The following is a 15,078-nucleotide window of genomic DNA, read 5'->3' on the forward strand; positions in this document are numbered from 1 at the left end:
ATTATTTTTGTCCCAACAGAGTCGGTTATGGAGTGCTCACACAACTGTTATGGGAATGGAGAGTGTGTGTCCAGCTCCTGCCATTGTTTCCCAGGGTTCATTGGGCCGTACTGTTCAAGAGGTATCTTTTTCCCAACTCCTCATCTATCTATTGATATCGCAATCTATACATGAGCAAGCTTCAATGGACAAATATTGGCTATATTTTCAGAATTAATTACCATGTGCATGTGATATTTGTTCTTAGTTTAGGGTTAGGTTTAAGCTAAATGTCAGGGTTAGGTTTAGATTAAGGGTTAGGTTTAGACTAATGGTCAGGGCTGGCACTAATCGTTCAAATCAAATATTTGGAGAGGAAGTGTTGTACTCCAGTCCTTTTTACTGTAGCATGGAAAGATAGTGATTGGTTGATGTAAGGTTGTGTCAACACTGCAGCTATACAATGGACTATCACTCAAATGTATTTATGAAGCCCTTCTTACATCAGCTGATGTCACAAAGTGCTGTACAGAAACCCAGCCTAAAACCCCAAACAGCAAGCAATGCATGTGTAGAAGCACAGTGGCAAGGAAAAACTCCCTAGAAAGGCCAGAACCTAGGAAGAAACCTAGAGAGGAACCAGGCTATGAGGGGTGGCCAGTCCTCTTCTGGCTGTGCCAGGTGGAGATTATAACAGAACATGGCCAAGATGTTCAAATGTTCATAGATGACCAGCAGGGTCAAATAATAATAATTACAGTAGTTGTCGAGGGTGCAACAGGTCTGCACCTCAGCAGTAAATGTCAGTTGGCTTTTCATAGCCGGTCATTCAGAGTATCTCTACTGCTTCTGCTGTCTCTAAAGAGTTGAAAACAGCAGGTCTGGGACAGGTAGCACGTCCGGTGAACAGGTCAGGGTTCCATAGCCGCAGGCAGAACAGTTGAAACTGTAGCAGCAGCACAGCCAGGTGGACTGGGTACAGCAAGGAGTCATCAGGCCAGGTAGTCCTAAGGTATGGTCCTAGGGCTCAGGTCCTCCGGGAGAGAGAAAGAAAGAAAGAAAAAAAGAGAGAAAGAGAGAAAGAAAGAGAAAAAGAGAGAGAATTAGAGAGAGCATACTTAAATTCACGCAGGACATTTTATAAGACAGGAGAAATACTCCAGATATAACAGACTGACCCTAGCCCCCCGACACATAAACTACTGCAGCATAAATACTGGAGGCTGAGACAGGAGGGGTCGGGAGACACCGTGGCCCCATCTGACAATATCCCTGGACAGGGCCAAACAGGCAGGATATAACCCCACCCACTTTGCCAAAGCACAGCCCCCACACCACTAGAGGAATATCTTCAACCACCAACTTACCATCCTGCGACAAGGCCGAGTATAGCCCACAAAGATCTCCGCCACGGCACAACCCAAGGGGTGGGGGGGGGGGGGGGCCAACCCAGACAGGAAGATCACATCAGTGACTCAACCCACTTAAGTGACGCACCCCTCCTAGGGACGGCATGGAAGAGCACCAGTAAGCCAGTGACTCAGCCCCTGTAATAGGGTTAGAGGCAGAGAATCCCAGTGGAGAGAGGGGAACAGGCCAGGCAGAGACAGCAAGGGCGGTTCGTTGCTCCAGTGCCTTTCCGTTCACCTTCACACTCCTGGGCCAGACTACACTCAATCATAGGACCTACTGAAGAGATGAGCCTTCAATAAAGACTTAAAGGTTGAGACTGAGTCTGCATCTCTCACATGAGTAGGCAGACCATTCCATAAAAATTGAGCTCTATAGGGGAAAGCCCTGCCTCCAGCTGTTTGCTTAGAAATTCTAGGGACAGTAAGGAGGCATGCATCTTGTGACCGTAGCGTAAGTGTAGGTATGTACGGCAGGACCAAATCGGAAAGATAGGTAGGAGCAAGCCCATGTAATGCTTTGTAGGTTAGCAGTAAAACCTTGAAATCAGCCTTTGCCTGAACAGGAAGCCAGTGTAGAGAGGCTTAGCACTGTAGTAATATGATCACATTTTTGGGTTCTAGTCAAGATTCTAGCAGCAGTGTTTAGCACTAACTGAAGTATATTTAGTGCTTTATCTGGGTAGCCGGAAAGTAAAGCATTGTAGTAGTCTAACCAAGAAATGACAAAAGCGTGGTTAATTTTTCTGCATCATTTTTGGAGAGAAAGTTTCAGATTTTTGCAATGTTACGTAGATGGAAAAAAGCTGTCCTTGAAACAGTCTTGTTATGTTCGTCAAAAGAGAGATCAGGGTCCAGAGTAACTAATATGCTTTATATACTATTGAGTAACATTGTTTCTTCCCACAACAGCTGCCTGTCCTGTCCTATGCAGTGGCAATGGCCAGTACACCAGGGGGCGCTGTCAGTGCTACAGTGGATGGAAGGGCACAGAGTGTGACGTGCCTACTACCCAGTGTGTAGACCCCCAATGTGGAGGCCATGGGATTTGTGTGACGGGCAACTGTGTGTGTAATGCTGGCCACAAGGGAAGCAACTGTCACCAAGGTACACCACAACAATATGTAGTGTCACCGTTCGATTTCCCAGCCTGTCGGCGATGTATACAGTACTTATACAACTTAAACAATAGCTCTTTTCAACTTCACCAAGCAAATAATTCCTTTTGTTCCTCCATCGATACTCTGCATGCATTAACTCCCTCCAACCATTTAGCCACCACAGGTATGGATTGGAATTGATTCTGAATTGTCCATCCAATGTGATTGCTTCAGTGCGCTCTCGAACAAGGACCCTGTGAGATTCAATATCTCTCAGTCTGGGTCTATTTCTCATTGTTATCGAAAATACTTCTCGCTATCCCCTCTACCTCTTCTCCCCCTGTTCAGTCAGTTTAACTTCATTGATCCCAATTCAGACAGAGGCAATTCACTTGTCAGATTTACATCTGCAGATCAGTGACCCAATGTGTAAAATCTTATTGAGTCGAGGGAGTAATTAAATAAAAATGTTGCGCTCATTGTGAAGTGAATTAAGAGAGAAAGTACATAAGTGCTATTGTGGAATTATGCAGGAACGGTTGGACAATGTTGTCAGTGGACTCAAACTGGACATTTGGTTCTGGTTTGATGATAGTACAAGGTATTGCCTTACAGTCCCTTCAGAAAATATTCACACCCCTTGTGTTGTGTTACAGGCTGAATTTAAAAGTTATTACATTTAGATGTCCTTTGTCACTGGCTTACACACAATAACCCATATTGTCAAAGTGGAATTATATTTGTAGAAATATTTACAAATTAATAAAAAATGTAAGGCTGAAATGTCTTGAGTCAATAAGTATTCAACCCCTTTATTATGGCAAGCCTAAATAAGTTCAAGAGTAAACAACGACCTAATCTCTATACCCCACATATACAATTATATGTAAGGTCCCTTAGTCAAGCAGTGAATTTCAAATACAGATTCAACCACAAAGACAAGGGATGTTTTCCAGAACCTCACAAAGAAGAGAACCTATTGGTAGATTGGTAAAAATAAAATAAAATAAAAAGCAGACATTGAATATCCCTTTGAGCATGGTGAAGTTATTAATTACACTTTGGATGGTATATCAATACACCCAGTCACCAAAAAGATACAGGTGTCCCTCCTAACTCAGTTGCCGGAGAGGAAGGAAACCGCTCAGGGATGGTGACTTTAAAACAGTTACAGAGTTTATTGGCTGTGATAGGAGAAAACTGAGAATGGATCAACAACATTGTACAGTAGTTACTCCACAATACTAACCTAAATGACAGAGTGAAAAGAAAGAAGCCTGTACAGAACACAAATATTTCAAAACATGCATCCTGTTTGAAATATGGCACTAAAGTAAAACTTCAAACAAATTGGAAAAGAAATTAACTTTATGTTCTGAGTAGAAAGCGTTATGTTTGGGGCAAATCGAACCCATTACTGAGTTCTATTCTTCATATTTTCAAGCATAGTGGTGGCTGTATCATGTTATGGGTATGCTTGTCATCAGCAACAACTGGGAGTTTTGGGGGGATAAAAAAAACAGTATACAGCTAAGCACAGGCAAAATCCTCGAGGAAAACCTGGTATAGTCTGCTTTCAAACAGACACTGGGAGACAAATTCACCTTTCAGCAGGACAATACCCTAAAACACAAGGCTATATCTACCATTGAGTTGCTTGTCAAGATGACATTGAATGTTCCTGAGTGGCCGAGTTACAGTTTTGACTGAAAGCGGCTTGAAAATCTATGGCAAGACTTGAATGTGGCTGTCTAGCAATGATCAACAACCAACTTGACAGACTATGAATAATTAAAAAAATAAGTAATGTGAAAATACGTTTCAATCCAGGTGTGCGAACTTGTACATGCTGACCAAATTCTCATTGAAAATAAGAATTTGTTCTTAACTGACTTGCCTAGTTAAATAAAGGTCAAATAAAAAAAATCAAACATTTATGGCAATTTAGTTAGCTAGGTTGCTTTTGCTAGCTAATTTGTTCTGATATATAAACATTGGGTTGTTGTTTTACCTGAAATGCACAAGGTCCTCAACTCTGACAATGAATCCACAGATAAAACGGTAAACCGAATTAGTTTTTCTTTTTCTTCTTTGGATTTTAAATGATGGTTGGCAACCAACTTTACAGTGCATTACTACAACCGACTGGAGTGTGGATGTCAGTTCATCTTTCCCACCTGGGTATATGCTCCTAAAAACCAATGAGGAGAGTTGAAAGGCAGGATTTGCGCGTGTTGAGTGTCACAAATTGAACCAACTTCTATTTTAGCGCCTGGCCACACAGACCCTTACTGTGGCGCGCGAGCAGTGTGGGTGCAATGATTGAATAACATGTATGTGTACATTTATTTTGCGACACGAGAGGTGTGGTCAGCATAGGGCGGCAGGGTAGCCTAGTGGTTAGAGCGTTGGACTAGTAACCGGAAGGTTGCCCCTGAACAGGCAGTTAACCCACTGTTCCTAGGCCGTCATTGAATATAAGAATTTGTTCTTAACTGACTTGCCTAGTTAAATAAAGGTAAAATAAAAAATAAAATAAAAATTTAGACTCACAGCTGTCATCGCTGCCAAAGGTGCTTCTACAAAGTATTGACTCAGAGGTGTGAATACTGATGTAAATGAGATATTTCTGTATTTAAGTTTCAATAGATGTGCTTACATTTAAAAAAAATATATGTTTTCACTTTGTCATTATGGGGTATTGTGTGTAGATAGGTGGACATTATTTTGGGGCTGTAACACAACTACAGGTGGAATAAGCCAATGGGTATGAATACTTTCTGAAGGCACTATGATTAGAACCAAATTATTCTCAATGAGTCGCTGAGATCAATATACTTGTATGTGTTTGCTAAAAGGCTGTACTAGTAATAAGCTGGCTATGGAGCATGTTCATATGTTTAGTTGTTTATTTCATGATTAAGTCATCCCATATACAGTAGTTGAACTATCTCCGTTCCTTTCTCTTGTTTTCCTAGCGGACTGTATGGATCCAACCTGCTCGGGCCACGGAGCCTGCCACCACAGTGAATGCCACTGTAACCCGGGCTGGGGCGGAATTGGCTGTGAGATCCTGAAGAGCACGTGTCCTGAACAGTGCTCCAGCCACGGAACCTTCCACACCGAGACAGGCACCTGTGTCTGTGAGGCTAACTGGACAGGCTCCGACTGCTCTTTAGGTCAGACAACACTCTCTAACTTTTTATTTCGGGTTTAGCTGTCTGGCTTTGTGTTGTGTGTGAGGAGACTCCTCCAGTGAGGAAAAGGATGATGGTCCTCATTAATATGAGGAACATTTTAGACAATTAGTTTGTTTTCTTGTAGGTACTTTGCCAGTTTGAGGGCTGTGCTTTGGTTTTAGTAATCGGTTCATTTGTTTAAAAGACCAGGTGATTCATACTCAATGCCCTTCTCTAGAATGGGTTTTTATTTAGTTTAGTCTAATCACAGTGCCGAATTAGTACCTGCATCTGCAGTTCACAGTTGGAGACCCAAATTGAGTAGCGTCACATTGGAACCTACTGGGTTTTTAACTATCTGGAGCTAAGAATGATTAAGCCACACATTTACTTGATTGTGCGATTGAAATCTGAGGGGTTTTGCGTAAGAGGGTGTACTGTAAGTCTGAAATGATGGATGAGATGAAAACCTAGACTGCTGGCAGGAAAGAATAATGGGAATTTAGGGGACCAGGGAGTTTGTCTCAATTTATTCACTTTCAGACAACATCCAAAGTAAGGCCATTTGTTATTCTATAAAATACTTTTGAAATTCAGGACAGAGTCCCTCTTTCCTGCCATGAAACATCCATTGCCGGTCGATGTTAAAAATTCTACATTGAAGGAAGTGAGGTTAGCTTACTTAAGCAGCCGTCCAAACTTGTATTTGCCCACCTGGGTAGTAGTCAAGGTTTCTCTCTTAATTATCTCAGCAGTTCCACTTCAATTAAATAAACTTTAATTAACAAGTGGCTTGGCATAGATCGACCACCCACTCTGCCATCGTGCCGGAGTCAGGGGCTTGCTAAAAGCAGATAAACACCTTTGCGCTAATGAAAAATTGATTTCATGGATTCTTTGGGAGGGGAGGGGGCCCTTGGAATCGAACGATCCCCCTCCAGAGGCATGGTTAAAATTCTGGAGTGTCGTCTAAGCTTAATCAGAGACCCACCAAGGTCTGTCAATCGAAGAAAAACTCCATTCAGAGGGCGATGAAAGCAACCTATTAAAAAAGTGCAAATTAAGGTAGGTGAGGTGGTTTCGCTTGTAAGCGGAAAACAGAAAAAATAGTTAATTTTGAAACCTTGACGTGTTATCCTCAAGGATATTCACAAGGGTGCTAGGTGGACTAGATTTGTGTTGATATTTTCTTAAACTTACTCAACTACTTTTAATGGGTGGGTGGCGGACTGCTTTTTCCTGTAGCCTACTTGAAGTAAGGTTTTTTCAAATCTTAGAAAGTCTGTTCTTGCTGTCTGAACGGCTGCTGTGGTGACATTTCAAAGTGTTCTGGAGCCTCTGAAGGCAATACTGGGTCAGTTCCTGTGAATAAACCATTCCCTTCATGGTTTCATGTGGTTTTCCCTCAATAATAGAATGGAGCTTTTAGTATGGTTTGTAGCATGCCAGTGACTGAAGCACTCTCCTTGGTCTCCTACTACCTGTGGATTCAGTAATGAGAGTTTCTCACCCACACCGCCTGCTGTCTGACTACACAGAGACATCTGCTTAAGTAGTTGGTCTTATGCTTTTGTGGTCCTTGGTGACTAAAATAAGTGAGTTGACCTGCTTATTCGAAAGCCTGTAGGTCTAAAGATGTCTCAAGCTAGCCTTTTACTTCAGTCTCTTGTAGATGTTGTGGGATTTAACGTTCCAGGATCAAGCTGAAATCATTGGGGATAACTGACGGCAAATGTAAAAACCTTGTTTAGTCTGCTCTGCCAGTTAAATAAATGAAAACGAAGCAACAAAAGACAAAACAAATTTGTTTTCGTTTTTTTTTGTGGCAGGAAAATGTGTCCTTGTCTCCCATCACATCTGAATTTGGAGAGAAAAATATCAGGCTTTGTTCCTCTTTATTCAATCAATATGTAAAGATTATGATTCAGCTGTGGCAGTGGAACTAATGTACTGACAGTAGAAAAAATGTATTATTCACTATGTCCATACAAGTACTTACAGATTTAATTACTGTACACTACTATGGCACACGTCTGTCCAGTGTATGACGGATGACTCTGTTTGTGGTTGTGTGTCAGAGGTGTGCACTGTGGCCTGCGGCCCCCATGGAGTGTGTGTCAGTGGGACCTGTCACTGCGAGGAGGGATGGGCAGGCTCAGAGTGCGACCAGAGGGACTGTCACCCACGCTGTACAGATCACGGTGTCTGCCGAGAGGGCAAATGTGACTGTCACCAGGGCTGGACCGGAGAACACTGCACAATTGGTGAGTCGGCAGAAAACCAGTACAAAGAGGCAGGAATGTACCAATTTATTCTCCATCAATGCTCCTGAATATGCCCAAGAGTTGCTTTCAACAGTATCTTGAATGCACTCTAAGTTGAAGAGCTTGGAAGAAATGTGCCTCCTATCAATCAATGTTTGCATCATATAACCCTATGAAACATAAATAAATAATTTTCTAAATGACCCATTCCATTTCACTTTCACTGTCCTTGACACCTGACATCACCATTTTCCCTTTCCCAATCCACCTGAAAATGGATTTCAGAAGTGACTTATCCAACTAATCAAATAAATAAAAATTGTCACATGCTCCGAATACAACAGGTGTAGACTTTACCGTGAAATGCTTTGTTACGAGCCCTTTCCTAACAATACACAGTTAAAACATACGAAACATTTGCATTAAATAAAAAGGAAATAGTAACACAATCAAATAACAAAAATGTGAATATATACAAGGAGTACTGGTACCGAATCAATGTGCAGGGGTACGAGGTAGTTGAGGTAATATGCGGAGGTGAAGCCAGTCAAGATGCTCTCAATGGTGCAGCTGTAGACCTTTTTCAGATTCTGAGGACCCATGCCAAATATTATCTTTATACAGTAGAATTATAAATATGCTCTTTATAGAGTCCTACTGCCTATTCTACGACTCAACTAAGGGAAAGTATTAAGGGAAAAGAGGGACAGCTAGTACTAAGGTCTTATTCAGCTTTGTCTCAATGGTATAGCCATCTCCAAGATGACAGCTTCACTGTGCCTTAATAGAGACCAAAGCCCCTCGGTGACATCACCCTCTTGTTGAAACAGACCCCGGCTCTCCAAACCCTAATTACATATTTACAAAACGTTCTCCTCATCAGCAGTTATCCCATCCAGAGAATGAAGCTGACTGGTTAGAAACCAGGAGAGAGAGATGAGATTGCACTGGGGTGATTGGAGGGGTTGCATTCCTGATGTTATTAATCTCTGCCTCAATGAGAACTAAAATCCTGTCCCTTTCAGCTTCTTCCTGTTTAACCCCCATCAGGAAACAAATTCCTCGCCGTAGATGCGCCTGGGATGAATAGGCAGCCATTTACCTATTCTTAACAGGAACTAGGAGCTTATTCCTTTCTTATAGGGCTCTCTGAATAACTTCAATTCGCATAAAGCACCTTTAATCACGTTACATGGAGAGACCTTGACGAAGGGGCTTGAATAGACCGCTTCCCTGGACCAACTATTGTCAGACACGTTGCGATTCTGTTTTTGCATGGGAGTCTTAAGCACCGCTGTTATTTCTTTGCTCTCCGCTGCTGTTTTTTTCTTCTAGTACACATCCAGGAGCATTTCAGCATATTGTCGTCCCAGTACACATCCAAGAGTACATACATTACAACTATCAGTCATGTAGCTGATTGTCCTGAGAGTACACAGGAGCTATTCAACCACTTCATCATTGGAACAAAGCATGGAAGTAAACTGCCAGGAGCACTTGAATGCATAGAAACACCTTTGTAGTAAACTGAAGGATAATACGCTACACGACTCTTGAATGGAAAATGCGCTTATAGTTGTAGCTGCTGTATAGCTGGTGTTGGAGCTAACAGAGCTAAGTGCAAAAGTTGACACTAGAATGCTATTAAGACAGCACTAAAACACAGCATATTAATGTTCGAGCGTGTGTTTGTTAGCAGCTGCCAACTATTCAGTTATAAACTAGGTTCTTTAGATGTTCTATGTGAATGTACTGTACATTGTTATTTACTTTATGTGGAGGGTTTAATAGGTGGATGTGTGTTGTTAGGAATGAAAGCATGCCACTACTGCTATGGCAACGTATCTCACCAGGCAAGCCTGATAATTTCCTCAAGCAGATCCTTAACACACACAACTGTGAAACATTCATAGTTCAAATGTATTTACATTTTCCTCTTCATGCTGTCTGTGTATGTTTTCTCTGTAGTAACCCTTCTATAATACCTGTTTTCTTTCTCTCTCTCATCTGACAAGCTCTGGATTCAAGAGTATCAGGTAATGTACTTTCCTGTCTTTCGCTCTCCTTCCTGTTTCGTATCAATAGCCCCCAACAAATGTCATACTGAACATGTAAACCCCCTTTAAATGGGGGTTTATAAGCAGATAACTTTACTTCCCTCAACAGAATCAGAATGTGACAACCATGCTGTTTTTTTGTGCTCCATCATCCACCATGAAAGATCATATTTACAAAAGTGATAACAAAATCCTAATCACTGTCAGGGCTAATGACATACAAACAATATGGGCTGTACCTTAAAGGCCTAATGCAGATGTTTTTATCTAAATATCAAATAATTTCTAGGTAGCAATTAAGTACCTTCCTGTGATTGTTTTCAATTAAAGTGGTAAAAAATTTACAAAAATAGCTTCTTAGCAAATACTATTTTCTCAAGCAACAATTTTGCTTGGACTGTTTGGGAGTGGTCTGAGTGGGGAGGGGAAAACTGAAAACTAGCTGTTATTGGCAGAAAGGTTTGGAACTCTCTGTCTTATTGGTCTATCAACTAATTACTGCCTGGTGATGTCAACTTTCAGGCGGTCTTTTCAAACAGCTCTTACACAAAGGTCATTATCATAATTTTCACAATTTCACAGTATTATTCCAACCTCATAGTGTGGAATATATACTCACATGCCAGTTTATTAGGTACATCACTCCGTTCATGAAAATGGATTGCTTCTACAGACAGTGAGTCACTTGGCCGTGGCTTTCTATATAAAGCAGGCAGACAGGCATCGAGGCATTCAGTGACTGTTCGATTGGAATGGGCAAAACAAGTGACTTAAGTGACTTTGAGCCTGTTATGGCACACTGGATGGCAGGCACACTGGATCCAATATCTCAGAAACGACCGCTCTCCTGGGCTTTTCACGCACAACAGTGTCTAGGGTGTGCCCTGAGAATGGTGTGACAAACAAAAAACATCTGTGGGCAAAAACAGCTCGTTGATGAGAGAGGTTGAAGGAGAATGGCAAGATTTGTACAAGCTAACAGGCGGGCCACAAACAGACAAATAACGAGGCAGTACAGCAGTGGTGTGCAGAACGATATCTCGGGAACGCACAACTCGTCGATCCTCGTCACGACTGGGCTATTGCAGCAGACGACCACACCGGATTCCAGAAGCGGCTCCAGCGAGCATGTGATCACCAACACCGGACAGTTGAGAAGTGGAAAGACATTGCATGGTCCGACGAATCCCGGTTCCTGTTGCGTCATGGTGATGGCAGTCAGGATGTGACGTAAGCAGCATGTGTCTATGAACCATCCTGCCTGGTGTCAACGGTACAGGCTGGTGGTGGTGGTGTACCGCTGTCCAATCTGCAGCAACTGCCTGAGGCCATCGCGTCAGCATGGACCAACATCCCTGTGGAACGTTTCCGACTTTTAGAATCCATGCCTCGAAGCATTCAGGCTGTTCTGGAGGCAAAGGGGATATGACCCGGTATTAGAGGTAACTAATAAACTGGCCGGTGAGTGTATATAAAACAGAAAATCACATTTTTAACTGCAATGGGCTTTTAACCCTATAAAGCTTAACTGAAAAGTATTGCATACCAAGTTGTCAGGTATATCTGGACTGAGCTCTACCTCTTTCTTTCTTCTTGTATCCTATACTCAGATAATTGTGTTTTTCAGTCTAGATATTCCTGCAATAGAGATAAGTAATTTTCTTTTCCAAATGTTTCCCCTCTCCTCAATGGTAATAGGAGCAGTCAAGATAGGATATAAAGGTAACGGAATGACTACCCCAGAGAGATTGTCATCAACAATCACTCGCCTGCTCTGTTTTCTTCCCCAAGCACACGTCTTATGTCCCAGTCTATCACTGTTTCTATTGTGATCCCAGTACCTTCATACGTGTCCGTCCTAACTAGTCAAGCACACTCTCGGTCCCCCTTTTCCTTTCGGAATCCTTGTGTGTCAGAAGAAATGCCAAGCAGATGTAGCCAGTCAGTTACAGTATGCTCTGTTCTTGTTCAAACCTGTGAAAAAAGAAATGCAATATCCTGGCATCAAGTAGAGATGCTGAGACAACATCAACAACCCCTTTCGTCTTTACCTCTATCTACCCTTGTCTTTACTTTGATAGTACCTTCACATGGGTGTTGTGCCGGTTTTAGGCCAAGATAAATGTGTGTTGTTTTTTGTGCTGAATTTGGTAAATACTACAGATAGGAATAGAGTAACTTTGACTAATCAGCATGTCATAAAGAGCAGAGCAAGGATATTCGCAGTACTAACCCCTATTATCCAACTGTGTGTTGACCTCTATGCATTGTTAATATCCTACATTTGCCAAAACCATTTCCATTTCAAAGTGCCCTGAAAGGGTATGGAAATCAGTTAAAGGACAAAACCCATGTGAAATTACAGTATCTTTAGACCCCCCCCCCCACCCCTCCCCCCGTCAGAATTATATGTCCTGTTTGTCCACTTTATACTTTTGTTTTCATTTTGTCCCTCTGTGCTGCTCCTGAATGACTAAGTCTTGTCTCCTCCCCTCAACCTGTCTCCCTCTCTCTGATTTGCTAGCATGTGTGATTGACATGATTGTTTTGGCAGATGGGTGCCCTGGGTTGTGCAACAGCAATGGGAGGTGCATTCTGGACCAAGCCGGGTGGCGCTGCATCTGCCAATCAGGGTGGAGAGGGCTAGGATGTGACGTTTCCACAGAGACCCTCTGCTCAGATGGAAAGGACAATGAGGGGGGTAAGAACAAAGTCCATTATTCTTCACTCTTTGCAAATTATATAACTTTGTGTCAGTATGATGGACTGTTGAACTAAGGAGTTTTTATTTGATCAGCTGTATTCACAGAAAGAGCAGAGTTAGGGTATTGTCCAATATCAACACGGTTGCATCTTGGTATTATAGATGGACTGGTGGACTGTATGGACCCAGACTGCTGTTCACAGAGCTCCTGCCAGGGCCAGGCCTACTGCCGTGGATCCCCAGACCCCATAAGCATTGTGGGCCAAGGTCAAGGGTCATCCTCCTCTCCGTTGGACCCCAGGGGCTTTTACGCGCACGTCAGCTTCCTGGTTAGGCCTGGTGGTTGTCACGTGATACCTGGTGACAACCCTTTCAACAGCAGGTGATTCCCATCAAGTCCATCTATCTTGTTGGATGTCAAAAGCGCAGCAATTTTTAAGCAAAATCAGTTGTCAGTAGTGTATCATTGAAATAATCTCAGTTGATTGAATCTTGTCGTATTTTCCTAGAGTTGCTCCTGTAGGACAAACTGTGGCATAGCTCTCTTAGGGACCTTGACTTGATGAGTATGGGTAAAAAATGTGTTATTGAGTACCAGATTGAGCATACTGATTTGATGTATCAAACCTTAGTGGGATGTGAAACCTTATAGTGGAAATAATGACATTTCATCATTCGTCGACATAAAGGAGTAAGAATCAATTTGCAAGTAAGTTTCTCAGCAGACAGAAATGTATTTCATTGGGAACCTCAATGCACTCTCCCAGTCTGTTCTGGATCATAAGTAGAGTTTGTTTTGCGGCTGATGGAGAGGAAATGATTGCTAACTGTGTGCCGAAAGCTTTGGGAATATAATCCCCGCAACTCACAGAATAGTTTGGGAGTAATCCTTATGTAAATAGCATGCTTTACCACAAATATAGAATGAGGCAATCCCCGAGCCGGTCTGGCAGAGGCATATTAGTTCACCCGCTGAAAATGTCAATTTTATTCTCTTTATCTCCGTTAAGAAGTTGGTTACATATTCACAGACATTCAGGCAAATTTCAGTATTTAAGCACACAGACATTCTGCAAAGTTTGACTAAATGAATTACATTCTGAAGTTACAAAAATCTCTATAACTTTATTTGATAATTATTTTGGGCAAAATAGGGTGAATGGGATTCATAATAAGCACATTAGTAAAATTACATATCTTTACTTTATTTGGCTGATTAGACCGTGATGGGTACTACCAGTAGAATGGGGGACAATTCCATTTTAATATATTTAGTCTAACAGGCACACTGTGATAGAGAAAACAGAAACAATACAGACAAGACAGAACTGTCCAATCTGAGCAGCCATTCAGTGGTCCTGGTAGTCTTGGTAGAATAAGAGAACATGAGAAAAATTGAAAAAAAAACTGGCAATAGTATATGTGAAATACTTAACATAATAAAAATATAAGATGATGATGTGATTGGTAACTATATAATATACTTTTACCAACCTAATCTGTATAATTCTCAGAAAAATGTATCTTTTTCAGGATTACTCTGTCTTTGGCCAGCTTCTCCATGAACTCCTGGCAAGGGAGGTTGAAGTTTGTCTTCACAATAAGCATAGGAACAGTGAACCTATTTCTTGCTGCTGTCCATATATCATTCATTCCGTTTCTTGGAAAGAGCCATTGTACCTCCTCTGTCTGCTCTTCTTACTCTCTTAACTTTTTCTTCTGCTCCAATCTTTCTCCTCTTCTTTTCTTCACTCGTCTTCCTTCCTTTCCTTCTCTTTACCTTTCCACCTCACTCTTCTAATCTCCTCGCTTCACTCTTTTTTACTCCCTTCATTTTTCCTTCTCCTTCCTCTCCAATCTTTAATAATAAATAGTACACTATTAGATAAAATAGTTTGGTTCACAGATTCCCATTGCTTGCCTCATTTTTGTATTTTACCTGAAAAACATTGTTTGGAATAATACATTGGCAGGCTCTGTAATCATAATCTTTACCTTTCCTCCTCTCTCTCTTTCACTCTTCTTCCTCCCCTCCACTCTCTAACAGAAAACATTATGTGAATGCTATCCATGAACATTTCTAAATATATTTTCACAGTACTTATAATACCAAACCATTAAAATTGCAATCTACAAATAAATATCATAATTAATTGTGCATTCATTTAATATAATCATATTTTCAAAATAGCCCGTCCACTGCATGTTTACATGTGAACGTTTTTTAACCTAGCTACCATGACAGAGCTAACGTTAGCTATCCTAGCTAGATAACTTAGTCGACATAGGTTATGCTAGCTATTATTAGCTATCTATATAATAAATTGTGACATTATAACATTACTAGCTAGTATCTCAAACGATAGTAACTTACCTGACTTGAAAA

At 41.5% G+C, this 15,078-nt stretch overlaps 1 protein-coding gene across 1 annotated transcript in view; it reads left to right on the plus strand.

Annotated features, from left to right (window-relative positions):
• The window catches only part of si:dkey-237h12.3 (teneurin-3), a 157,679-nt gene that overhangs the window by 96,206 nt on the left and 46,395 nt on the right, over positions 1–15,078 (plus strand). The window contains exons 9-14 of the mRNA XM_020509186.2: positions 20–121; positions 2,301–2,495; positions 5,467–5,667; positions 7,746–7,931; positions 12,543–12,689; positions 12,855–13,074. Coding sequence (XP_020364775.2) covers positions 20–121; positions 2,301–2,495; positions 5,467–5,667; positions 7,746–7,931; positions 12,543–12,689; positions 12,855–13,074 — 1,051 coding nt within the window. The remainder of the gene's footprint in view (positions 1–19; positions 122–2,300; positions 2,496–5,466; positions 5,668–7,745; positions 7,932–12,542; positions 12,690–12,854; positions 13,075–15,078) is intronic.

This window comes from Oncorhynchus kisutch, linkage group LG19 (genome assembly GCF_002021735.2).
Source record: "Oncorhynchus kisutch isolate 150728-3 linkage group LG19, Okis_V2, whole genome shotgun sequence".
Lineage (NCBI taxonomy): Eukaryota > Metazoa > Chordata > Actinopteri > Salmoniformes > Salmonidae > Oncorhynchus > Oncorhynchus kisutch.